This window comes from Petromyzon marinus, chromosome 51, assembly GCF_048934315.1.
Source record: "Petromyzon marinus isolate PM22_M1 ecotype Great Lakes invasive population chromosome 51, UKy_Petmar_22M1.pri1.0, whole genome shotgun sequence".
Classification (NCBI taxonomy): Eukaryota; Metazoa; Chordata; class Hyperoartia; order Petromyzontiformes; family Petromyzontidae; genus Petromyzon; species Petromyzon marinus.
In genome coordinates, this window is record NC_133717.1 from 14,064,657 (window position 1) to 14,090,765 (window position 26,109).

The 26,109-nt window shown below is 51.5% G+C and overlaps 1 protein-coding gene across 3 annotated transcripts in view; it reads right to left on the bottom strand.

Annotated features, from left to right (window-relative positions):
• LOC116953403 (ribosomal protein S6 kinase alpha-3) overlaps positions 1–18,954 on the bottom strand; it is a 70,844-nt gene extending 51,890 nt beyond the window's left edge. For 2 of the 3 annotated variants that reach the window (XM_032973577.2, XM_032973576.2), the window contains exons 1-2: positions 18,524–18,954; positions 3,635–3,688 (exon numbers count right to left, since the gene is read on the bottom strand). In XM_032973577.2, the coding sequence (XP_032829468.1) occupies positions 3,635–3,688; positions 18,524–18,583 (114 nt within the window). In that variant the 5' untranslated portion in view covers positions 18,584–18,954. The remainder of the gene's footprint in view (positions 1–3,634; positions 3,689–18,523) is intronic. The other variant, XM_076075003.1, reaches the window with a different exon arrangement.
• Between the last annotated feature and the right edge of the window lie 7,155 nt (positions 18,955–26,109).

Genomic DNA, 26,109 nt, shown 5'->3' on the forward strand with positions numbered 1-26,109 from the left:
CCGTTCCCATGAATGTCGCCCATCGATTCCTCCACCCGTGGTCGAGTGCTCGCGGTCAACCAGACACCGACTGCTTCATCTCATCTGCCCCACCTCTGTCCACCCAGCGGTGTAAATGGGTTTCACCACAGTTAATCGATCGACAGGTCGTGTGCGGTAGGATAAAGTGCGAGTACCCCCACCTCTTTCAAAAACGTCCGGGCAGCATGGAAGAGGGGGCCAAAATACCCCCTAATTTACCCTCTCTGGAGCCTTCTACAGTAGAGGCACTACCGGCAACAGTGGTGTGAGTAAGCAGTTTCAGGGCTGCGCCTTTACCCGTTAACAGACTAGCAGGAAGGAGACAAGGTGTCGGGATTCTTAAATCTCCCCACTTCCAGAAATTCAATATTCCCATTGAAAGGACCGGTCCCTGCCCATAGGATGCCCACTGTTTTCTTCTCATACAAAGTGGTACTTATCTATCCACCACAAAGGGATGGTGGTGATGGCGATGATGATGACGGGCCGAGTCGACCTCCGAGTGGGATGTGACCCCGCGACCTTTCGATTGCGAGTCGACAGCCGCGACCACCGAAACGGCACGGACTGATTAAATATGTTCACATCTATCACTCCCACGATGGCATTATTAATGTTTAATGCCAAGCCATACATCAAGCTAAGCGGCAAGTGCTGCCCCCCCTTTGCCAATGTTTGATTCAAATGAAGTCGGTCGGTTTGAGGAAGCAGCTTGTGAAAAACGACTGCAATTACCTCGGGCGAGTTGCTGCTACATTCAATAGAGTTGTGCTATCCGTGTGAATTATGCATAAGCGATAAGGCTGCTTTTACAATCACGCATGGAGAAATATGATATCCTGAAGCAGAGCAGCTCGAAGCGTGAACGACTCTTAAGACATATAACAATCTAAAGATTAAAATCAATGCTTGTGCTCAGAACACACGCGTTGAAGTGCGTATGTGATAATCAATTATTTATCAATTCTGCAAATGAAGTGCTAAATGTTTGCCTTGGACAAAATGGAGGAAGAGGTGGGCCGGCTGGATCCGGAAATCAGAGAGCTGAAGCTGGCGGCACGGCTGGGATGCCGCGTTCCAATCCAGGTGCGAGCCACTGCCTGCGTGCGAGTACGGCTGGGCCCTCAATGGGGCTGAGTTCATGATCTCAAGCACCGGTCAACAATGACTGCATAAATAACTAATAATTAAAAAACTCCTGCACAAATTGTACTGAATTTGGATAAACTTCGGCTTTGAGAATTACAAATAACAAACAAACACTGTGGAATAATTGCACGAGTGTTACTTTTTAATGTATTTTAGACATTTCCATTTGTTATTAAAATGGGACAAACAAGAAAGTCAAGGTGTCACCTCCCTGCTCAAACATGCTTTGCGCTTGGCAGTCGTGAGCCAGTGGTGGACATTCTCAGCTCATCGTGGAAATTCCACATTCCTATGGTGGGGGCAAGTCTACTCACAGGACAACCACTGCCTAATTTAAACAAAGCGGTGCCCCTTTTAATCACCTCATAGGGCTGATGATGATTATGATAATAATTGCAGTCACTGGTTACCAGGTTTAGATCATCGAAGTCACTGACAACGCTTGAGAACCTGGTTTAATTACACGCAGATGAAACCTGGACTCGAACTCAGCTTTTCAACAGGGTCAGTCCAATGTCTGACATGTTATCATGAACTTCCTAAAAGAAAGAGACAGAGACCCAGCCATATGGCTTAGGCTAAGGATCTCAGCGATCACTGGCTCAGTGTGTCTGCCACAGTCATTATGAACCCACTGACATACAGTCCCAAGGCTTAACCCAGAATCTCAGCTGTGCCGGTCCAATGTCTCTGATATGGCCATTATAAATTTACTAAGCTATCTTGCCTCAATTGCTGACGCTGACACTCACCTGCAATAAAATAGATCAAATATTAAGTTTTTAATAGCAAGTGTCCATACTCGGGAGTCCGGGATTCACGATATTCAGGTGCATCTTTCATCAGATCGCCAACAAGCGCGAGTTAATGTTTCAAAGCCTAAACATATTCAGAGGGTGACAGGCATCCCCGTAGATTCATTCGAAAGAACTCGCACAATGTCAGTGTCTTGGGTCACAGGGAAACACAGAAACTGGCAGAGCATCTGTTTGAAGTGGCAGTTAAAACACAACAGCAAGCTGCTTTTACAAAATACACACACGCACAAAAGGCAAAGATCGCCCGTTCAGGCAGGAACTGTTAGCAAGCACCTATTAAGGATGATACATCACACAATGGGGTGGTGCAGCCAATACCATTGCCAGGCGCCTATATCGTTAATGTACCATGTGTTAAGGCTGAGCTGACATAGGGGAGGCCCAGAACAGGTTCAGATGCCACTTGCAATTTATGAACATCAGCAATGCAGATACAAAGGTGGCTGAGCGTGGGGCTGCCCACACCACGACCTCAACTGCTGTGCCAGCCTTAATAATGGCACTTACCACAATGAAACCCTTGCATTTGTGTGAATTAAAGACCTTATGGGACCGTAGCGGCAAGTGCTGTACTTCTGTTGAACACAAAGCGAAAGACATCCCCGTGTAGCCTTGACAGGCTGTTTGGGGCAAGTGCTGTTCGCGAGCACCTATGAAGGCTGGCACAGCACACGAGGGGGTGGGTGGCCAACACCATGCCTGGCTACTACCTTTGTCTCCCCACTGCTGATTGTTTAGACCCAGCACCATATACTAAATTTGAGGGTGTTTCGATTTACGCCAAGGCCGAGGACTGGTTCAGAGAATTGTCACTGGTGTTGGCCGCGAGTGGGAACCATGCTTAGATCGCCGGGTTCGTGGCGCGGCACGCTAACGAGGCTCGCAGACTCAACTCTGCTGCTCTCCGACAGTCTGGTGAGTGTGCCACAAAGGTTACTCACTCACTCCATTCGTAGTGGCGAGGAGAGATGGCAGAACAGTCAACGAGTTGTGAACGTGTACGTTTAAAGAGTTTCATCCCTTCATATGTGCGGGTCGTCTGTGGGCACCTCTGCTTTCATCCCAAATGCTAAACACTGCTTTAACTTTAAACAAAACTAAGTTGAGCAAATAGCTGCTTGGAAGTGGAAGTGTTTTGAGATTTTTTTTCCATTATCCTCGTGGGTTTTGTGGGCTCTCCAGTTTCCTCCGTTATGCAAAGTGCTCCGAGAAAAAGGAACTTGGCCCAAGCCTCCTCGTGCAGGACCCTCCTGACAACAGAGCCCTGAGACACGGCGAGACCTTCCTGGGTAAACGTACAACAAAGTGTGTGCCAGTGGTGGCAATTCCACATTCGTATGACAGGGGCAAATCCATTCACAACACCACCACAGCTGATCCTCCCCCCAAAACAGTGTTTATAGTATCTACCCAGGGAAAAAAAGATTATGGACAGGATATAAATAATATAATCTTCTCAAATCATCTATTGCTGTTCTGCCATCTTTTGGAAACCTTTGAAAACCAAACCTACAACACCTGGTATTCCCAGGCAGTGTTCCAACCAGGTACTATCCAAGCTCTATCCAGCTTAGCTTCCGAGACCTGTCAAGACGAGGAGCCATGAGAGCAATGCAAATACATGGAGTAAAAAAACACACACTCACCTGATTAAGCTGCATATCATCTCCCATTGGGTCGTCAGAAACCACGTTTCCATTCTAGACAGCAAGCACACACAGGGAAGCCACAATCTTTGGTGAGCGGAAGACAGCGTAAATAAAAAAAACTATCGGGTTATATTCTTTCGTTATGAGCAAAATAGCAATTCCCGGCAGAGCAGCTTGGGACATAAATCCACTTTGCGTTAATGCAAAACGGCAATCTCCCGACTCCTGCCTACAAGCCCGTGTTGCAACTGTACATGTCGATGCACAGCCCCTTTGTCAACCCCCTGTTGGATGAAGGCCTGCCCACACCTCGTGGGCCGTGGGGGTTACGTGGCCGTGCTTTGCCAGAGTGGGCTGGTGAAGCCGCTGCGCAGGATTGGTTCAGATATCACCGCCGTGGCCGGCTGCGAGTACACGTGAGGGAGGCATGGCTAGAACCACGTCTGGCCACCTTTGTCTCCCCATTGGCGATGTTTAAACACCGCACCCAAGTGTTCATTTAAGGCCAAGTCGAGCTTGAGGCGGCCTAGGATCGGTTCAGACATTCGTCTCCGATGTTGGCCGTGAGCGGGGAATCGAACTTGGATCGCCGGGTTCGCAGCGCAGCATGGGAACCATCACCACCCTACTAACATATACTCACCCATACTCGCACATATACAGTATACCCATACAGCAGCAGCAACGGAGTTGCATTGTAATGCTTAATGTTGTGTTGTTCCACTGCTGGCTTGTCATGCACTACCGCTCCCCACCTCATTATTTGCCACTGACGTTGGCCGTGAATGCCAACAGATAGCCGGGATTATTATTCACAGTGTGAACCTATGCAAAACCGCTGCCCTCACGCATAATAAATTGGCAACGTATGTTTGGTAAAAAATATGCAATTTTTTATTTAAAACGATTTAACGACCGATTTCATCTCAAATAAAAAATATATGCTTCCTGCTAAAACGAGCATGGTGGCCAGGTGTCCTTCTCCACCAGTGACCCCAAGCTAGCAGAGGAAATCCCTGAAATTAGCGTGGCACAGCTTTTGAAATATTGGTGTGCGGGGCTACCAGAAGGCTCTGGGGAAGGGGGGGTGGGTTCATGATGGCCGTGTCACAGACAGAACTGGCAACGCTGGAATCACGGATTAAAAAGTCCGTTTCATCTCCCCTGGAAAAAGTTTGTTCTCTCTCTCGAGTGGTCTCGGCAGCAATCGCCAACACCTGGACAAAAAAACTCACGACTTTAAATATAATTTCCACTTAGTTCAGCTCATATGGGCCTTGAATGTAAAAATATAAAAATGTCAGGATGACTGACATACGATAAACACTCTTGGCAGAGGACATTAAAGTGAGGATGAGTGGCTTGTGAAAGGCCTACAGAAGTAGTTCTGTGATGTCATCTCCCGCGAGCTGTTTCCCCGACGCGATAAGAATGATTTATAGAGCACATTTGTTTTTTGTGCTGTTCTTATGGCGCAGGGCTATCGCCAAGGAAGGCGCTGTTGTGTTCGCAGGCACAGCCTACAGTGGCTTCACAGTGGGGAGCGACATTTAAACGTGTAAATCCCGAGTCGTCTGCCCTGCGATTTTCCGAACTTGACACGTGTGGACCGTGCGACGCCACCACGCAGTGGCTTTGTCTCCATTTGAATGATGTCAGGGGACCTTCAACGTTCACTGCAAAGCAACGGGCGCGTGGCATCTTATGGTGAATAAACCTGCAGGGAATAACCAGGGATTCGAACCTCAAACCTCTGCGCCAAGAGGTGAGCGCGCTACCGCTAGGCCAGGCTGCCACTCAATACTCCGGAAGGAGATTTCAACATCTCACAAAATGTGAGACTGAGAGCAGAGCTGGGTTATAATTGTCAGGGGAAAAAATATATATAATTTTAAACGATTCTGTTTGAATAACTGTAGCGTACATTGGATAGTTCACGAGCACGGCACGGGGGAAGCCGTCTTTCAGCAGCAGAGTGACAAATGCACATGACAAACACTTGGAAAATGTAAAGGTGTAGTCCATTTTCTTGCTCCAACCACCGATAGCAGAAGGGGCGCCACGAGAGGGAGCCCTCGAGAGCGTATTTGATCGACCAACTTTGGTGTAAACCATTTACACCGATGCTGAATGGACAGGGGCAGGGGAGGGAAAGATTAAGGAAACGCGCACTAAGAGATGGAATTGAACCGGAGAGCCTCTGGATCGAAAGTCCAGCGTGCCGACATTAAACCCAATGATAAAGATCCCCCGCAGAGCCTTAATGGACTTTTCGGGCAAGCGCTGTTGGCGAGAAGTCCCTATGAGGGCTGGCACGGCATATGACGGGGTGGGGTGGCCATCACCATGCCTGGCAGCCACACGTGTATACACACACGCCACACATGTACGCATACGCCAGACAAAGATCCCCCGTATAGCCTTAACAGAATGTTGGGGGAAGTGCTGTCAGCGAGCACCTATGAAGACCGGCACAGCACACGAGGGGTAGGTGGCCAGCACCACATCCGACCGCCTTTCGTCTCCCCAGTGGTGATTTTTTTTATACACCGCATCAGGTACTCATTTGAGGCTGAGTCAACCAAGGGGAGGCCCAGGACAGGTTCAGATCGTCACTGTTACTGGTCGTGAGTGGGAATCGAACCCGGGTTACCGGGTTCGTACGGTGCCACCAGGTTGGTATGAACCTGGTCACGCCGTGCTACGAACCCAGGTAACCAGATTAGTAGCGCGGTGGGCTAACTGCTACGCCACAGCTCCCTATACAACAACAACCGCCATTCGCCACTAAGTGGCGGTGAGGTCACCACGACGCTTGTGCCAGGCCATGTGCACCTTGAGGCCACGTGAAGTGTCGAACGCCCGCTGACAGGAGGTAACGGGGCAGACCTAGGTGCCACGGGTCGACTAAGATGACTGGCTGATGCACCACCTGTGCCCCCTACTGTGCCAACCTGCTGTGCTTTAGCCACCCGGTGCTCCGCTCGTTGTTGTGAGCGTCGCTCCTCCGCCCTCCGTTGTCGTTGGAGGGCGACTACCTCCAACTGCCCGGTAGCGTCCTTCACGAGCCTCCTCCAGAGGCCGATCTTGACACCGCTGGTACCAGTCATCGGCAAGTCCACTCAGCTCCATGTCCTCCTGTACCACATCACTCCATCTCTTCTATAGCCCGTGCCGCGCCCATTTAGCCCCCTCGATCCAGCCGAACAAAAGCTGTTTCGGCATGTGGTGGCTGGGCATGCGGGCTACATGACCCAGCCAACGCAGCCTTGCTTGCCGGAGGAGTTCACCGATGGGACCTTGCCCAGATCTTTCAAGGATTTGTGAGCTCCTCACACAATCCAGGCTGGTTAAACCCAGGATGGATCGTAGGCAGGCTAGCCTAAATGTTTCTAACCGGCCAAGATGTTCCATTAGATCTTTGTAAATGTAATCTTGATGCTGTACTTCGTTTAATTAACGGGCTTTGAATCACACTTTCCAGGTAAGTTATAGAGCGAGGGAAAACCCTAATGGATTTATAATCAATATGGTCCCTGCAGAAAAAAATCAATCTCAAAATCAATCACACAATTTAAACGCACGGCCCGCATACATCAAAAGCGTGAGACCGACCCAAACCTGCGTAACCCTGAAGACTCAAAAAGCGATATGGCATAGATATTTTAACTCCCCACGGTTCGTTTCCACTTTCACTGCTTTCTACTAAAGTCAAAGCACAATCCCAGCTCAAAAGGCAATGGGCTGATGCTAATCTCTCTTGGTGGAAATTCCACATTCCCATGGTGGTGGACGCAGTCTATCCTAACTACAACCATGCTTAACTTCCTACAAACTGGTACGTATTTTATTGACCCCTGAACTACAAAGGCCTGGGGGAATGATCATGATGGTGCAGCTCCTGATAATGTGTTAATTCGAATGATGATAATGATCCTCTAGATACTAACAATGGTGATACTGTTGTGTGGAGATTCTCATGATGATGCCGATGATGAGTATTAAGATGATAAAGGCGATGATAATGATGTCAAGATAATGATGGTGATCATGATAAGTAGTGATGCAGATGATGAAGCTGATCATGTTTATTAAGATGATGATGGAACTTACTGCTGCTGATGATGAGTCTTGATTCCGACGATAATGGTGATTACGATAATGAATTTGAGATGGCGATGAGGCTGTTGATGAATGAGACATCATCAAACAGGTCAAGACAGCTGTTCAATTATCTCCCTAAAATACATATGGAATTGTTTTAAACATTAAATATGCAACTCGCAGCATGGAAAATGTGCAAAATAAGCAATTCAGGCACAAATATACAAAACAAAGTTACAAGTCCCCTGTAGAGCCTTTAACAGGCTGATGGAACAAGTGCTGTTAGTGAGCACCTATCCAGGCCGACATTGCACACGAAGGGGTGGATGGCCAACACCACGCCCGGCCACCTTTGTCTCCCTAGTGCTGATATTTACACACCGCACCAGGTTGTAATTTAAGGCCGAGTCGATCGAGGGAAGGACTAGGACCAGTTAAGATTATTCACCACTTTTATTTGTCGCCAGCAAGAATCGTTGATGATGATGATGGTGGCGGTAGTGGTGGTGCTGATGATATTCATCACCGATGTTCGCCGTGAGCGGGAATCCAACTCGGGTCGCTGGGGTCAAAGCGCAGTGTGCTTACACCACCGAGCCGCCCGCTCGCCGAAACACCAACGTGATGTCAGGCACAATATTCACACCGGATGTTGCCCATCAAAACAAAAAAAGTCTGAGCCTGAGTGAGAGTGTTGTGAAATTAATAATTAAATTTTAAAAAGGGAAATGCAGGTGAACCGGTTGTTTGACGTGTACAGCGCGACTGGAGACGGGACAGTGGGCACACACACACACACTCTCTCTCGCCACGCTAAAACACAAAGCTATATATCGCTTTACACGCTACATCGTGCAATGTGCACTGTTAAGCGGGACGCCCTTTGAGGCCCAAGTAACATAGGCTGGTGTGGTCGACAACAGACTTGCCTGGCCGTCTTCGTCTCTCCCCCCTCCCACCAACCAGTGCTGCTGGCTGAGACCATACAATGTCAAAAAAAGTTTATTTTTTAAACGGCAAAGTGACTGAGGTGGGCCTGGTGGCTCAAGAAGTCGAAGCGATGAGCCGGTAACCGTTGAGTTCCTGAGGTAAAATCCAGGCCAAGGCGCCCATGATTAGAACAAGAAACCTCTACACATTAGTCAAAAACACTGTCGTCTTAAAATTGAAAATATATAAACGGTGACGCTAAGGGCCAAATTAATTGTCCACCACTGGCAATGCGGCGTCACCAAATAGTTGAGTTGATGGTGATTAGAACGGGCTCTCAACACCAATGAGTCAATGGTTATCAACGTAAAACCAATCAGACGAAACGAAGTTGTGTACTTTATGTGGCTACAAATTCCAGCTCTAAATTTTACATATCAGCAACCACGCCTGGCCACCTTTATCTTCCCAACGGTGATGTTCACACACGGCACGAGGTACCCGTTCACGGCTGAGTCCACCTAGGGGAGCTACGATATACCAGAGGCAGAAAACTAGCTGAGGTGGCTGGGCCCATAGCACGGAGTCAGCAGCAAACCGCCACACGTCACCACAACTCCCACACACTCCCACACAAATGCGTACACAGATCCCCGTCATATCCTACAAAAGGCTATTTGAGCAAATTCAATTCAGCGCCCACGTATGTAGGCAAGCACGGTGCAAGAGTGACCGGCGTACTCAGTACCATGCTGAGTTGGCCGCCACTGTGTCCCCAGTGCTGTATCAGATACCCATTTAAGAATGAGTCCACCTAGGGGAGGCCCAGAACCAAGTTCTGCTACCACTTGCTGCACCGACGTAGCCATGTACAGGAAACCAAATGAGGTCTCTGGGTTCATAGCACAGTGTGCAAACTACAAACCACTGCCCCACCACTCATCCCACACACTACAAAGACAAAGACCCCCCCCCCCCCCGCAAAGGCGACATAAGCTGCTGGGGCAAGTACTGTGAAGAGCACCATCGGTACACATATATACACGTGTGCACACAACAACAACAGCCGCCATTCGCCACTAAGTGGTGGCGATGTTACCACAACGCTTGCGCCAGGCCAGGTCCAAGTGAAGTATCGAAGGCTCGGTCAAAGGAGGTTAGGGGGCAGACCCAAGTGCCATCGGTTGACCGTCTGAGATGACTGACAGATGCAAAACCTGTGCACCCTGCTGTGCCAACTTGCTGTATTTAAGCGGCCCGCGCTCCGCTCGTTATTGTGAGCGTCGCTCCTCTGCCATCCACTATTGTGGAAGGGTGCCCTGCCTCCAACTGCCCAGTAACGCGTCCTTCGCGAGCCTCCAGAGGCCGATCTTGACACCACTGGTACAGGTCTTCGGGAAGTCCACTCAGCTTCCACATTCTCATATACCACATTAGTCCATCTCTTCTCCAGCCCGTGCCACGCCCGTTTAGCGAAACGTTGGCCGCTTGGGCATGCAGTGGCTGGCCAAGCAGGCTACAAGACCCAGCCAACGCAAACTTTCAAGGATTGTGAGCTCCTCACGCAATTCAGCCTGGTATTGGATGATACAAAATACCCAGGCAGGTGCTTAGTTTTGGTGAGGCTGATTGTAAGGCCCTAACCACCTCTTAGTGGCACGCTCCAGCTTCAGCAGCAGAGCTTCCAACTCCTTAGAGTGAGCAACAACCGCCAGATCATCAGCATACATAGCATTGCTGGACCAGTAGGGAGCCATCCCTTGACCACACCCGGGCGTCAATCAGCTACCCATTGTATCTGTACCAGATAGTGATTCCACTGGTATAGCCATGGAAGGCTTCTCGAAAAATGTGGTCAAAAATTACGTAAAATAATGTGGGGGGCCAGATATTATTTGGCTGCTATATCATTTGTGACCAGGTCACTTCTGAAAAATAACTAATAGCTCAGTGAGCTTTACCTAGTAAAATAAAGCTGAGTTTATATTTATTTATAGTTATTTCCTTACCTTTCCTATACTTTGTGGTTTTGTTGTAATTTTCTGACCCGCCCTACTGGGCATCTGTGAAAAAGAGCTTCATAGCTCATCGGATTTATCCACGATAAATATAGATTCTGCCATCCCTGTCGCACCCCAACATGAACAAGGAATGGCTCTGACTCCCAGTCATACAACTTTACCCGGGCCTAACCACCCATCATGATTGTGAGCATAGAGTCAGGGACCCCGAAACGTATGAAGAACAACCCAGAGCCCTGGCCTCCTGATGGTATTATAGGCCTTGACCAGGTCAATAAAGCAGAGATGTAGGTCCCTTTGAAATCCCTGAAACCTCTGCTGCAGCAGACAGAATATGGAATCCATGCAGGACCGCAATGTGCACACTACAGATACACACACACACTACAAACACACACTACAGACACACACGCACACTCACGTACAAAGACACACACTGCAGACGCACGTCAACATACAAATATAAACGTACCTACTGTATGTTTTAGAGTGGGTATATATTTTTTACAGGACTGTCAACTGCCAGCACATTTTACCACGGGTGCGAGCAAACTGCCGATTGTGTATCACGCAGGTCACGGTACGCTGCAGCGATTTAGTCTTTTCTTCAGACTTGGCTGGGAGGTGGGGGGTGGTCTTGGAAAGTTCGCAACGACTGTGTCTGACGACAATGCCGAAGCGACCTGGGTTGCAATCCGGGTTTTTAGTCACGACACAAAAAGAGCGCAGGCTCCCTTGATACGTTTACGGGGGGGGCGGTGAAACGTGTGAGGTTCGGCACGTTGTCAAGACGTTTCGAGCTTAGGGGGAGGCTTTTTTTCGGTGATCGGAATTGACATTGCATTTCGAATTCGGTTGCCCGAAGAAGCTCTGGTCATGCTGGAGAGGCGTGCTCGGAGAAAATCACAGAGCTACAGAGCACAACGGCGCCAATCCACGCAGTAAGTGATCAAAATGTTTAGTTTAACAAATTAGGCTATGACCAAATGACCGAAAAGAATGTGGTCAAGCTCATCATATTTCAGAAGCTAAGTATGATTGAGCCTGGATGGTGCTTGTATGAGCAACCGCCACGCATACCAGGTGTTGTAGGCTGCATTGCGGTACTCAAAATAATTGTTGTGCTGTGCTATGCTCCAACATCTATCAATGCTTCACGCAGTCAGGGTCCAACTTAGACAAATTGGAAAATTATTCGCACGTAATTTAGTTGGGATGTATACACAGAAATCACTGCTCTATAACGACAGACTTGTGCCCCAGGTCTCTCTTGCAAACGAGTCTTAATCTGGTCATTTGAATTCTCACTTGGTTAAACCAAATAGGTTGAAAAACTTAACCTGCACCGACTGGGGTGGTGAACTATGGTGAAACAAGCTGCTTCACCAATATTGCATAAGTCCTTTCTCTAGCAATAGATTGATAAATATCCACACACATTCAAACCACATGGAAACATATTCATTGTACTTAACATGTGCGCCATGCAAACTCGTACATACTGGGGCAACTCATACACACGGAGGCAACCCTTACACAGAGGCAACCCGTACACACAAAGGCAACCCAAACACACCGACACAACTCTTACATACCGAGGCAACTTGTACATACGGAGGTAACTCGTACACACCGAGGGAACTGTTACACAATGAGGCAACTCGTACACACGGAGGCAACTCGTACACACGGGGGCAACTCTTACACACCGAGGCAACTGTTACACAATGAGGAAACTCGTACACAATGAGGCAACTCTTACACACCGAGGCAAACTCGTACACACCGAGGCAAACTCGTACACACCGAGGCAACTCTTACACACCGAGGCAACTCTTACATACCGAGGAAACTCTTACACAATAAGGCAACTCGTACACACAGAGGCAACTGCAGATTGCACAACGTTGCTGATAAGTAAAAATGTATAAGTGGTCTGGCGCAATTTATTTCTATATATTATTATGTACGGGGTTAATCCTTACAGTGCATTCACCTGCCCTTTGTACTTTGAATAGTTTACACATTAAACCAGTCGCCGTGCTGTCGAATTACAAACAAACAAGCTGCCGTATGTATGAAGAGAGGGTGGTAGCTATTGCTGAATTATTAATAGTGCTCATAATTATTCCTTTTGCCCAAATCAGCCAGACTGTGATTCATAAGTGTTTCTTTCCGGTTAGATCACGTAGGCATAATGTGATTTATTTTGTCAATGTTCGCTTGTTTTTCAACACTCCAGTTTGCTAAAAACCCAAATAAATTGGCACATTTTCCGGTGCCGTGTCAACTTCAATTGACTGGCTCCGTCGCTGGGTGGTGGGGGGGTGTAGTTAAACGATTGACATTATAACTCCCAAAGTAAACACAATTATTAATCCTAATATTGGTCGTGAAAGCCCACGTGAAATCACCCACAATGCGCCCCTTGGAAGCTAAACATGTGGCGCTCCGAAATAAAAAGCCATGCACAATACAGGTGCTACCAAAGGCCGCACCTGTTGCCAACAACTATGCTGTTGGCAGCAGGCGGCAGAGCGATAAAATCTGCTGTACTGTACATCTATGCTTGTCGCCTTCACTAAACCACACTGACCATCCCGGTGAACGAAATCACCCGTGACCCACACGGCATGGGGAATCTCTCATCCAGCAGTGGAGTAACAGGACGGGGTCCAGTCTCTACATAGAAACACGGAAATTGATGACATCAAACGAAACGGTACCCATTTCGTCGGCCAAAGAGCGAGATTGACAAATGATGATAGGAAGTTTGTAGGAGTCGTGGCGGTGTTGCGACCGGTGGTCGTGTTTGTGAAAGCAATTCTAGTTTTGGGTGATTGCGGTGACGATAATGATGAAGACGACGGTGGATTGAGTTGAGATACAGACTTCTGACCCTACCATTACAATATGCGCGCTCCGTGGAGCTATCCGTGGCTGCATTCACACGCGAGCCGGGGTGCACGCGCCGCTTGTCTGCGTGACTCACGCAGACTTCAGCTCTCCGCAACAACTCGCGCCTCCCACATTCCGTGCTCAGCTCTAATCTTCCGATTTAATTCACACGGCCCCTCAACTCACGGAGGCTACGATGGCGATGATGGCTATGATTCATATTTCCCGGAAACACGAAAACGTAGAGAAACACACAACATGCTCTCTGCTCGTCGCTAAGCGGCACCTGCCAGTGAACCACACAGTGGGTCAGCCTATATTTTATGACCGTGGCCACAGGAACGTGGGATTTCTCGCTAGCTGGATCAGAGGTTTCCTTTTTGCTCACTCGAGCCAGCAGTTTGACCTTGCGAAACACAAGTTATTACTCGTATAATACTGTAATGTCAAAAAGGGGGGATGGAGTGGTGGTGCTGCGGTTAGCGTGCTATGCTGTGAACTGGACGATTCAAGTTCAATTCACAAACGTGGCCAACATCAGTGGCGAGTTAATATAGCCGGACTGGTCTTGCACCCCCCCACGCTCACCTTCACCAAACTCCACATTCATAGGCCAGTGATCAGTCACTCTCTAAAACACATTCCCACAAAATGGTACGAATTTTATCCCCTCCCCCAACAAAGGGCTAAGCCGTATCCCAAGAGCACGAACCAATGCCATTAGCTAAAAGGTACTGCATATAAAACAAGGTACTTGTCAAGATAGGGCGATACAATTGTGTTGAAAAATTATTTGTATATGACGAAATCACCTTGAATGATCTCAACCTCATCAGATCTTGGTTAGTATTTGGAAGGGAGACTGCTTGGGAAAAAATGGAGTTATGCTGCAAGGTGGCGACGTTATGGCAGTGCAACAATGAACCCATCCACACGGAGCTTTGAATGCTACCCTCTAGTATCTGTGGGTCTTTGCTGGGTACTCTGATTTCCTCCCACATGACACCAAATATTCATTCGTGGAGCTGGCCAAAAAACCACAAAGTAGCCGGACCCTAATAGAGGCTTTTTGGGTTAGATTGCATAAATATAAATGGGTCGTTAAACTCGCCACCACCTGACATAGCCAATTAGTACAGATGTGCTGTACGAGTCAAGAATTGGAGTGTTTTGTTAACATGACAAACCTTAATGATTGGCTGCCCGGTGGTGGCGGGTTTAACGACATTGATATTTAGGCGATCTAACCCCAAAACACCTATATTATGAATATAGGTCGTGAAAGCCCAGGTGTTAATCTAGCCGGACCCTCCTGAAAAAATCCTTGACACTCAGTGACATGTTCCTGGGTTAATGAAGGACATTACTTTTACAATGACTATTACACGGGGCAACATTCGACTTGTGTATTGCGATCGGGTGTTGTAAACTGGGAACATTACTCAGAACAAAAAAATGCAATAAGCCACGCAAGGTGGTGTGACGTGAAACAGAAGCATCATTCATTTGAGTTTTTGATTCTCAGGCGGTGGCGTAAATTGCACATCATGTGGCGAGGGACCAGTCTCATTACTCAGGCGCAACACGGCAGCCGCTGCTGATATCGCATCATCAACCTGTGCAGCATCGCCAGGTCACAATAGTGGTGGTGGTGCTGATGATGCGGACAATGACTGATCATAAAGATTGATGATGGTGGTTGTGGTGATAACATATATGTTGAACTTCTTTAGTACCGTAAGTAAGCCAACCATGCTAAAAGGAGGTTACGGGTTGTGTTTGTGCGGGTGATAACAGTGGTTATAATGGTGATGGTTTGTTGTAGTGGTGATTTTGGAGGTGACAGTGATGACAATTTTGGCGGTGACGATGATTTGGTGTTGGCGATGGTGGTAGCAATGGTGGCAGTGGTTGCCGATGTAGCGATTGTGATGGTTGTGGTGGTGATGGTGAAAGTAGTTTGTTGGGTCTGGTAATGGTTTGGTGGTAGTGGTTATGGTGTGGTATTGAAAGTGATCTTAATAATTAAAGTAGTGACTGTGAATGTAGAGATGATAGCCATTAGTTGAGAAACTCCCTCCCATTATTTATGATGATGACTGTTTAAATTCACAAGCTTATAAGACCAGTGTTCTACTGAGTAAAAAAAATCGTAAATCAGCATACAGTACTCTATACAAACGACTGGCTAGAGAGGTACAATTCCGGTTAATTATTTAGCTAGAAAATGCCAAGCAGTGGAAAATGAAACCTAAGCCAAGCCTGTGACTGATGTCGCTGATTAAAATGTGAACTGTTTTTTCTGTTTTGTTGAGGTAAAAAAAATATTCAAACCTACTTTATGGGTTCAATGAGCAACGAGCTACCCATGGAATGCCCTGTGGGGATGAGAAAGTGAGCGACAGAGCTTGAATACAGGTCGTGAATGGATATTATGGCTTATTCTCTGATGCACAGCCATTGTAAACCTCTTGCCTATGACCACATCACATGGAATGCGTCTGATCTCGATCGATCTCGGGCCTGGATAGTGCTCGGATGAGCGACCGCCACCATGCACAAACTTGTCGTTGTCGAGCGAGCAGTGGTGGCTATGCAAGTGGCCCATGATCCAGCACTGTGGTGGCTGCAGCAAGGGTTGGTGGATCACCGCACTGATGTTGCGAAACTCCCTTCCACGTGGGCGTTGAAGTGCCATACCCTGGCTCACCAGGAAAGGGAAGTACTGCAAGTTGACTAATCGTCAACTGTTCCCTTCTGTATGGGGATAGAGTGTTGCCCCCTCGCGCTCGTGGGTTTTCTCCTGGCGCTTCAATTTCCTGGCCACTTGTGTACATACACACGCACTCATCAATCGGCTAAAAACATCTTAAAATTAAATCCCAATGCAGGACCCTCCCATAAACGAGCCCCAAGACTCGGTGTATCCCTTCTACTCTTCACAATCTCCTGCTGCCTCTGTCCAGCACTTATCGCATCTCTTCCTGTCGTCCCATTCCCCACCTTCATCCTTTCCGCTTTACTCCCGTCAGCCTCCACCGCATCCCTAACGTCGCCCATCTGTCATCCGACGTCATCGCTCGATATCCTTCCCATACCCATTGCAGTCGATTTTCTTTGTAAATCACAGTACATCTGGTTGCCGTAGTTTCAATTCCCAAATCTCTCGTTTCTAATTTCGTCACCTACTTTTGCAATATGTGCCACCCACTGCCGAAATCTACGAGTTTTTTTTTCCAAAACTGCTCCTGTAAAATGTAAGTGCTCAGATTTGTGACACGTTGGGCAAAGTGTGGGTAACTGCACGCCAATCATGAGCAAAAGGGAAGCTGATGCTGGTGGTGATGATGGTCTATAACTATTACTTTGGCAATCATCTGAAGATGATGCTGAGTGATATTCAAAATGCTGCTTCTGATGCTCATAATATTGTGATGGAACATATGATGATGTTTATTAATGGTGGTGGTGATGCTCTCGATCATTGTAATAATGTTGAGTATTGTTATAATGATGGCGACATTATGATGGTGGTGCAATCATATGAATGTAGAGGATGATTATTATCTTGATTATGTTAATGCAGTTGATGCTAATATTGATGATGGTAGTATTTTTTATGCTGTTTATAATAATCCCTTTGTGATGGCAACTATTCCGCAGCTGCTGCTAACAAAGCTGATTATTGTTATAATGCAGTTAATGATGACAATCATTATGGTTATGGGCTTTACCCAGAAGGTAATGTTGATACATTTCAAGAATTAATGCAATGTTGTTGGTAATGATGATGTTAGTCAGGATGGAGATAATGTTTAAGTTTAGAATGCGACTACGAATGATGATTATGCAACTGATGATGATGAATCATGATGATGGAGCTGATGTTGCTAACGAAGATGATGGTAAAGATGTTTATAGTAACAACATTATTGATGATGCTGTTTATACTGCTGATGGCTTCAGTCACGATGATGTTGAACGTAGAAGATGAACAACAACTTGATACTGCGAGTGATATTCTGGTAACAATGGTGATGACGAATAATGCCTGATCATTACAATTCTGGTGATGCTGTGGATTACGGTTTAGTGATCATGATTGTAATTTCAATAATATAAATGCATTGCAATTGTTACTGTGGTTATGTTGCTGCTGCTAATGGCGATTATGATGACGATGCCAATTTACGCTACTAATGATACTGCTGATAGCAAAATTACACTAATTACAGTAGGCCACTGATGACTGTCCTGATGATGCATACCGGTCAACCCATACGGTTTACCCGTATTCTTGTGCAGGTAAATTGAGTTTGCAGGTCCATACGGCGTACAGCCGTTTCGATACGGGCACAAACATTTGTTTGTGTCTATGTGTTTCTACCTTGTGATGGGACTTTGCAGGATTAAGGTTGATATTATAATGGCACGGGGTAACCAATACGGTTTGGAATAAGATAGGCACGATAAGGGATTCACAGGTATGATGATGCAACTGACTATAGTACCGACGTTGCTGCTTCTGGTTTTATATTTCTTATCATGCCGCCAATTAGACTAATTTGAATTGATTGATGCTCATGATGACGTATGTGGCGAAATAAGTTTAACATACATGACGAATATGACGCTCGCTGGCAATGAAGCTCTGATGATGCTGATGGTACTGCTGCTGATCTGATGATTTGGTGGTGATGCTGCTGCTTACCACGCACGATACCACCACCACCATCAACGGCATTTACAACAAACCCCAACGTAGATCACGCCGATGATGTTTAAGCCAAGGCACTGCTGGCACCGTCCCACTGCTGCTATTAATAGCCTCTCACCTGTCTCCAGCGAACCTGTGGACCAGTCACGACGGACAGGCGGCGGCAATGGTAGCAAGCAAACAAAACGGCGATACATCAACAACGGCAAAACTCACCTCACTGTCCGAGTGAACGTCCATCTTAGGCCAATGATCTGAGACGCACGCCAAAGGCATGGTGTTACGGCCGCATCAAGCCACGACAAAACAATCAACGACAACTACGAAGAGACCGCAGCTACAACGAGCGCAGTGGCAAGCGACGGGCGCGGCACTCTCACGAACGCCAGCTACCCCTAACCCCGACGACTCCGAGCGGCACCGACTACACCGAGGGAGAGCCCCGATGAGGCGAGCCGCGATTTCTCCACAGCCGCTCTCGCTCGTTCTCTCCCCCAGTCTTTTTCTCCAACTAACAGGCGTCACCGCGTTACGCGCCGTCCTACAGGCGGCTCTAAGGAGGTTTTTTTTACAACAGCAGCAACCTCACCACCATCACCGCCACCACGCCGCTTTGCCCGCCATCTTACTAAGGGGGGGGGTCAAATGTGCGTGACGTTGTTGATGACGTCACGTACGTGTGTGCGCGAATGCCATTGGCTTTGGTCGTTTCAAGATGGCGGTTTTGGCTTCCGGTTCTGTCTCGCCGCCCCCCGCTCCTTTCGCTGGCCTCGCGCGCTCGCGAACTGTACCGCCATCTTGGTACGGGGGGTATTACGTCACAAGCGTCACTGCCGTGTCTGACGTCGCTTTGACGTCATTGTTTAACCCCCCCGCCCCATGCACACATTGACAAAGCGAATCGTGTGTTATGAATGTGTAATTATTTAATATTTTGATGCAAACCTGTCAACCCTTTATCAGTGCCGTACCGTATTACAGACCAATTCAGACCCTTATTGGTCACCCCGTGCCCCTTATAAATCTCAACGTTCATCCTACAAAGTCCCATCACTAGGGAGAAACACAAACAGGCGAAACAACACGTTTTGTGTGCCGTTAATGAGACGGCTGTACGCCGTGTGGACCTGCAAACTCAAGATTACGGGTAAACCGCATGGGTTGCCAGGTATATTAATGTAAAACAAGAAGCAAATTACGTTCTTACTTTTTATTCTTATCGGGCCCAGTGTGTAACAAAGGCCATTGCCCGAAACGTCGCAAATCATTATTATGAGTATATATTTATCTGTTTTCAGACCACAGGAGCGTTAATAATAACGAATGTGTTGAAATGTCTCTTAATTAATTTTCACGTACTATTGCTATTGTTTTCATTCGCAGGACCTCAGCAGTTCTTATTGACGATTCTAAATATACGCTGCGTTCTTCTGTTGATTCACTGGCAACGAGAAGTCGGTCCACTCCGGCTCGCGAGGGGCAGCACGCGTGGCTTGTGGGGGGTTCATTGAATTTATTGGAGCGCCTCGGTGTGGCGCGATGTTGACTACCTCGCCTGGTATACAGGAGGTCGTGGATTCGACCCCGACCCTGATGATGCCCGCTGTATATTTGGAGTCTGCGTGTCTCTCTCTCTCCCCGTGGTGGCGTGGATTTTTCTCTGGGTTTTCCCTCCACATTTATCATCAACATCACCACGCGTTTAGAGTATTTGGCTGCGATACATTTACAAGCGATAAGCCTGTCATTTGTGATAGGTCGCTTCTGAAAAAAACGAGCTATGTAGCTCAGTGGGGCCTTCCCTGTTAAAATAAATAATGTTGAGTGTAATTGAAGGGTCATGCCTGATGGGTCTCTGACGTCAAAGCTCCGTATAAGGGCATGCGGTGCATCGCGCTGACTCCAGAAGCAGCAGCAGCCCCAGCAGCAGCAGCGGCAGCCTCGGCAGCGGCAGCCCCGGCAGCGGCAGCCCCGGCAGCAGCAGCGGCAGCCCCAGCAGCAGCAGCAGCCCCAGCAGCAGCAGCGGCAGCCCCAGCAGCAGCAGCGGCAGCCCCAGCAGCAGCGGCAGCCCCAGCAGCAGCAGCGGCAGCCCCAGCAGCAGCCCCAGCAGCAGCAGCAGCAGCCCCAGCAGCAGCAGCAGCCCCAGCAGCAGCAGCAGCAGCCCCAGCAGCAGCGGCAGCCCCAGCAGCAGCGGCAGCCCCAGCAGCAGCAGCAGCCCCAGCAGCAGCAGCAGCAGCCCCAGCAGCAGCAGCAGCAGCCCCAGCAGCAGCAGCAGCAGCCCCAGCAGCAGCCCCAGCAGCAGCAGCAGCAGCCCCAGCAGCAGCAGCAGCCCCAGCAGCAGCAGCAGCCCCAGCAGCAGCAGCAGCAGCCCCAGCAGCAGCAGCAGCCCCAGCAGCAGCAGCAGCAGCCCCAGCAGCAGCAGCAGCAGCCCCAGCAGCAGCAGCAGCAGCCCCAGCAGCAGCAGCAGCCCCAGCAGCAGCCCCAGCAGCAGCAGCAGCAGCCCCAGCAGCAGCAGCAGCAGCCCCAGCAGCAGCAGCCCCAGCAGCAGCAGCAGCAGCCCCAGCAGCAGCAGCAGCAGCAGCCCCAGCAGCAGCAGCAGCAGCAGCCCCAGCAGCAGCAGCAGCAGCCCCAGCAGCAGCAGCAGCAGCCCCAGCAGCAGCAGCAGCAGCCCCAGCAGCAGCAGCCCCAGCAGCAGCAGCAGCAGCCCCAGCAGCAGCAGCAGCAGCCCCAGCAGCAGCAGCAGCCCCAGCCCCAGCAGCAGCAGCAGCAGCAGCCCCAGCAGCAGCAGCAGCAGCCCCAGCAGCAGCAGCCCCAGCAGCAGCCCCAGCAGCAGTCCCAGCAGCAGCCCCAGCAGCAGCAGCAGCAGCCCCAGCAGCAGCAGCAGCCCCAGCAGCAGCAGCAGCCCCAGCAGCAGCAGCAGCAGCAGCCCCAGCAGCAGCAGCAGCCCCAGCAGCAGCAGCAGCCCCAGCAGCAGCAGCAGCCCCAGCAGCAGCAGCAGCCCCAGAAGCAGCAGCAGCAGCCCCAGCAGCAGCAGCAGCAGCCCCAGCAGCAGCAGCAGCCCCAGCAGCAGCAGCAGCCCCAGCAGCAACAGCAGCAGCAGCAGCCCCAGCAGCAGCAGCAGCCCCAGCAGCAGCAGCAGCATCCCCAGCAGCAGCAGCAGCCCCAGCAGCAGCAGCAGCAGCCCCAGCAGCAGCAGCAGCAGCCCCAGCAGCAGCAGCAGCAGCCCCAGCAGCAGCAGCAGCAGCCCCAGCAGCAGCAGCAGCAGCCCCAGCAGCAGCAGCAGCAGCCCCAGCAGCAGCAGCAGCAGCCCCAGCAGCAGCAGCAGCAGCCCCAGCAGCAGCAGCAGCCCCAGCAGCAGTAGCAGCAGCCCCAGCAGCAGCAGCAGCAGCCCCAGCAGCAGCAGCAGCAGCCCCAGCAGCAGCAGCAGCAGCCCCAGCAGCAGCAGCAGCAGCCCCAGCAGCCGCAGCAGCAGCCCCAGCAGCAGCAGCAGCAGCCCCAGCAGCAGCAGCAGCAGCCCCAGCAGCAGCAGCAGTCCCAGCAGCAGCCCCAGCAGCAGTCCCAGCAGCAGCCCCAGCAGCAGCAGCAGCAGCCCCAGCAGCAGCAGCAGCAGCCCCAGCAGCAGCAGCAGCAGCCCCAGCAGCAGCAGCAGCAGCCCCAGCAGCAGCAGCAGCCCCAGCAGCAGCAGCAGCAGCCCCAGCAGCAGCAGCAGCCCCAGCAGCAGCAGCAGCAGCCCCAGCAGCAGCAGCAGCCCCAGCAGCAGCAGCAGCAGCCCCAGCAGCAGCAGCAGCAGCAGCCCCAGCAGCAGCAGCAGCAGCAGCCCCAGCAGCAGCAGCAGCCCCAGCAGCAGCAGCAGCCCCAGCAGCAGCAGCAGCAGCCCCAGCAGCAGCAGCAGCCCCAGCAGCAGCAGCAGCAGCCCCAGCAGCAGCAGCAGCCCCAGCAGCAGCCCCAGCAGCAGCAGCAGCCCCAGCAGCAGCAGCAGCAGCCCCAGCAGCAGCAGCCCCAGCAGCAGCAGCCCCAGCAGCAGCAGCAGCAGCCCCAGCAGCAGCAGCAGCCCCAGCAGCAGCCCCAGCAGCAGCAGCAGCAACAGCCCCAGCAGCAGCAGCAACAGCCCCAGCAGCAGCAGCAGCAGCCCCAGCAGCAGCAGCAGCCCCAGCAGCAGCAGCAGCAGCCCCAGCAGCAGCAGCAGCAGCCCCAGCAGCAGCAGCAGCAGCCCCAGCAGCAGCAGCAGCAGCCCCAGCAGCAGCAGCAGCAGCCCCAGCAGCAGCAGCAGCCCCAGCAGCAGCAGCAGCAGCCCCAGCAGCAGCAGCAGCAGCCCCAGCAGCAGCAGCAGCAGCAGCCCCAGCAGCAGCAGCAGCAGCCCCAGCAGCAGCAGCAGCAGCCCCAGCAGCAGCAGCAGCAGCCCCAGCAGCAGCAGCAGCAGCCCCAGCAGCAGCAGCAGCCCCAGCAGCAGCAGCAGCAGCAGCCCCAGCAGCAGCAGCAGCAGCAGCCCCAGCAGCAGCAGCAGCAGCAGCCCCAGCAGCAGCAGCAGCAGCAGCCCCAGCCCCAGCAGCAGCAGCAGCCCCAGCAGCAGCAGCAGCAGCAGCCCCAGCAGCAGCAGCAGCAGCCCCAGCAGCAGCAGCGGCAGCCCCAGCAGCAGCAGCAGCAGCCCCAGCCCCAGCAGCAGCAGCAGCCCCAGCAGCAGCAGCAGCAGCCCCAGCAGCAGCAGCAGCAGCCCCAGCAGCAGCAGCAGCAGCCCCAGCAGCAGCAGCAGCAGCCCCAGCAGCAGCAGCAGCCCCAGCAGCAGCAGCAGCAGCCCCAGCAGCAGCAGCAGCAGCCCCAGCAGCAGCAGCAGCAGCAGCCCCAGCAGCAGCAGCAGCAGCCCCAGCAGCAGCAGCAGCAGCCCCAGCAGCAGCAGCAGCAGCCCCAGCAGCAGCAGCAGCAGCCCCAGCAGCAGCAGCAGCCCCAGCAGCAGCAGCAGCAGCAGCCCCAGCAGCAGCAGCAGCAGCAGCCCCAGCAGCAGCAGCAGCAGCAGCCCCAGCCCCAGCAGCAGCAGCAGCCCCAGCAGCAGCAGCAGCAGCAGCCCCAGCAGCAGCAGCAGCAGCCCCAGCAGCAGCAGCAGCAGCCCCAGCAGCAGCAGCCCCAGCAGCAGCAGCAGCAGCAGCCCCAGCAGCAGCAGCCCCAGCAGCAGCCCCAGCAGCAGCAGCAGCAGCCCCAGCAGCAGCAGCCCCAGCAGCAGCAGCCCCAGCAGCAGCAGCAGCCCCAGCAGCAGCAGCAGCCGCAGCAGCAGCAGCAGCCCCAGCAGCAGCAGCAGCCCCAGCAGCAGCAGCAGCAGCAGCCCCAGCAGCCCCAGCAGCAGCCCCAGCAGCAGCAGCAGCAGCAGCCCCAGCAGCAGCAGCCCCAGCAGCAGCAGCAGCAGCCCCAGCAGCAGCAGCAGCAGCCCCAGCAGCAGCAGCAGCAGCAGCCCCAGCAGCAGCAGCAGCAGCCCCAGCAGCAGCAGCAGCAGCCCCAGCAGCAGCAGCAGCAGCCCCAGCAGCAGCAGCAGCAGCAGCAGCAGCAGCCCCAGCAGCAGCAGCAGCAGCCCCAGCAGCAGCAGCCCCAGCAGCAGCAGCAGCAGCCCCAGCAGCAGCAGCACCAGCCCCAGCAGCAGCAGCAGCCCCAGCCCCAGCAGCAGCAGCAGCAGCAGCCGCAGCCCCAGCAGCAGCAGCAGCAGCAGCCCCAGCAGCAGCAGCAGCAGTCCCAGCAGCAGTCCCAGCAGCAGCCCCAGCAGCAGCAGCAGCAGCCCCAGCAGCAGCAGCAGCCCCAGCAGCAGCAGCAGCCCCAGCAGCAGCAGCAGCAGCAGCCCCAGCAGCAGCAGCCCCAGCAGCCCCAGCAGCAGCAGCCCCAGCAGCAGCAGCAGCAGCCCCAGCAGCAGCAGCAGCAGCCCCAGCAGCAGCAGCAGCAGCAGCCCCAGCAGCAGCAGCAGCAGCAGCAGCCCCAGCAGCAGCAGCAGCAGCCCCAGCAGCAACAGCAGCAGCAGCAGCCCCAGCAGCAGCAGCAGCCCCAGCAGCAGCAGCAGCAGCATCCCCAGCAGCAGCAGCAGCAGCAGCCCCAGCAGCAGCAGCAGCAGCCCCAGCAGCAGCAGCAGCAGCCCCAGCAGCAGCAGCAGCTGACGTTGCCTCCTTCAGCCCGCGCTCTCCAGGAGGCAGCGCTGCGTTCGCTTCGTGCAGCGAGCGACACGTTGGGGGGGGGGGGGGTGGGGATAAAATGAGGCTACACGATTAAACATACATGGTGTGTAATACAGGTGTATTTGGGGGGGGGGGGGGGGTTAGATACAGCCAATATGTAAGGGTCACGTAAAATTAACGTGCCAATTCGTTACTAGTACAGCACACCGGTGTGTTGGAGAGCAAAAGCACAACATTTATCATCTGAGTACTCAGATTATAAATGTATTGGTAACGAATTGGCATGTTATGTTTACGTGACAAACCTTACTAATTGACTGTGTCGGGTGGTGGCGCGTTAAACCACACGTTCATATATTAACGCGATTTAACCCCCCTCCAAAAAAACAACCTGTATTATGGATGATATTGGTCGCGACAGCCCCAGCAGCACCAGCAGCAACAACAACATAATGCGAGCATCGAGTGTCCAGGCTGGCTGTTGGCTGGGGCGGGCGAGCTCTTCTCGAGCCCAGCAACAACTCTCTTGTTGTTATAGTACCACGGTTCATTTATTGCAATTCTTTCTTCTTGTTGTTGTCCGTGGTGGATGCTGCGGACCGTCGCCACCCACACGGGCTGGGTGACTGGTGAAACGGGATTTTCCGTGTCACAAATAAGCATTGCGTTTGAGCTGAAGGAGCCAACGGAGTTCTGAAGTCGTTGAACAACAACAACAATGATGCTAATAATAGAAGATTGCGACGCCGAAAAGGTGGGAGTAACAAATGCTGGACACTGGCACGGTTCATTTATTGCAATTCTTTCGCATGCAACAGAGTTGCATGAAACCCAAGTTTAATTATTTGTGTTGTTGCATGCAACCGATCCATGTTTGCAAACAAGTCGTACGAAGCCAATGTACAAGTTGCGTGCAACCGATCGAAGTTGCATCCCAAGTAGCATGCAACCAGGTTGACTGATGCAATTGCATGCAACGTGGTTTCATGCGAGTGATCGCTCAGCTGTGGACCCACCCGGCTGGATGTACAGCTTCAGCACCAGGGCCATGCGGACTGCACGTGTGATGTGTAAGGCTGCAATTACCATCAATCGCCACGAGACGGCACACATTCACCGTGAGTGGTGCAAATCTGCATCTTTGAATGCCCTTTTCTTTATTTCTTCCAACGAGCAGCACCGCATCTAACTTTGGACGTGACCGCCCGTCCCTCCCTCCAGCCAGCAAAACTCGTTTTCTATGACAGTATGATATGATCACGTTCCACCTGTGCTATCGGCATCATGTCCCGAGACAATAATGTCTCCGCAGCAAGCCATAGAACAACCCTGCTTGTAACTTAACTAACTTAACCATTTTGATTTTAGCAGGTAAGGCCCACTGAGCTATGCAACTCTTTTTCAGAAGCGACCTGGCCGAAAATGATAGCTCAACGAAGTGGCGTATCACGTCCACATGTATAGCAGCCCAATGCTCTAAACGCATACTCCTAAATAATGTTCCAATTAGCCTCTAACATTACCAGCACTGGTGCCCACGTAAATCATATGCCCCGCTAAAGGCGTTAATTTCCAAATTAAGAGGTACCCCCCAGATAAAATATTCTAGCTTTTTTGTTCAGTCATTTGCGATTGCGCTGAGACTGCCAACTTACA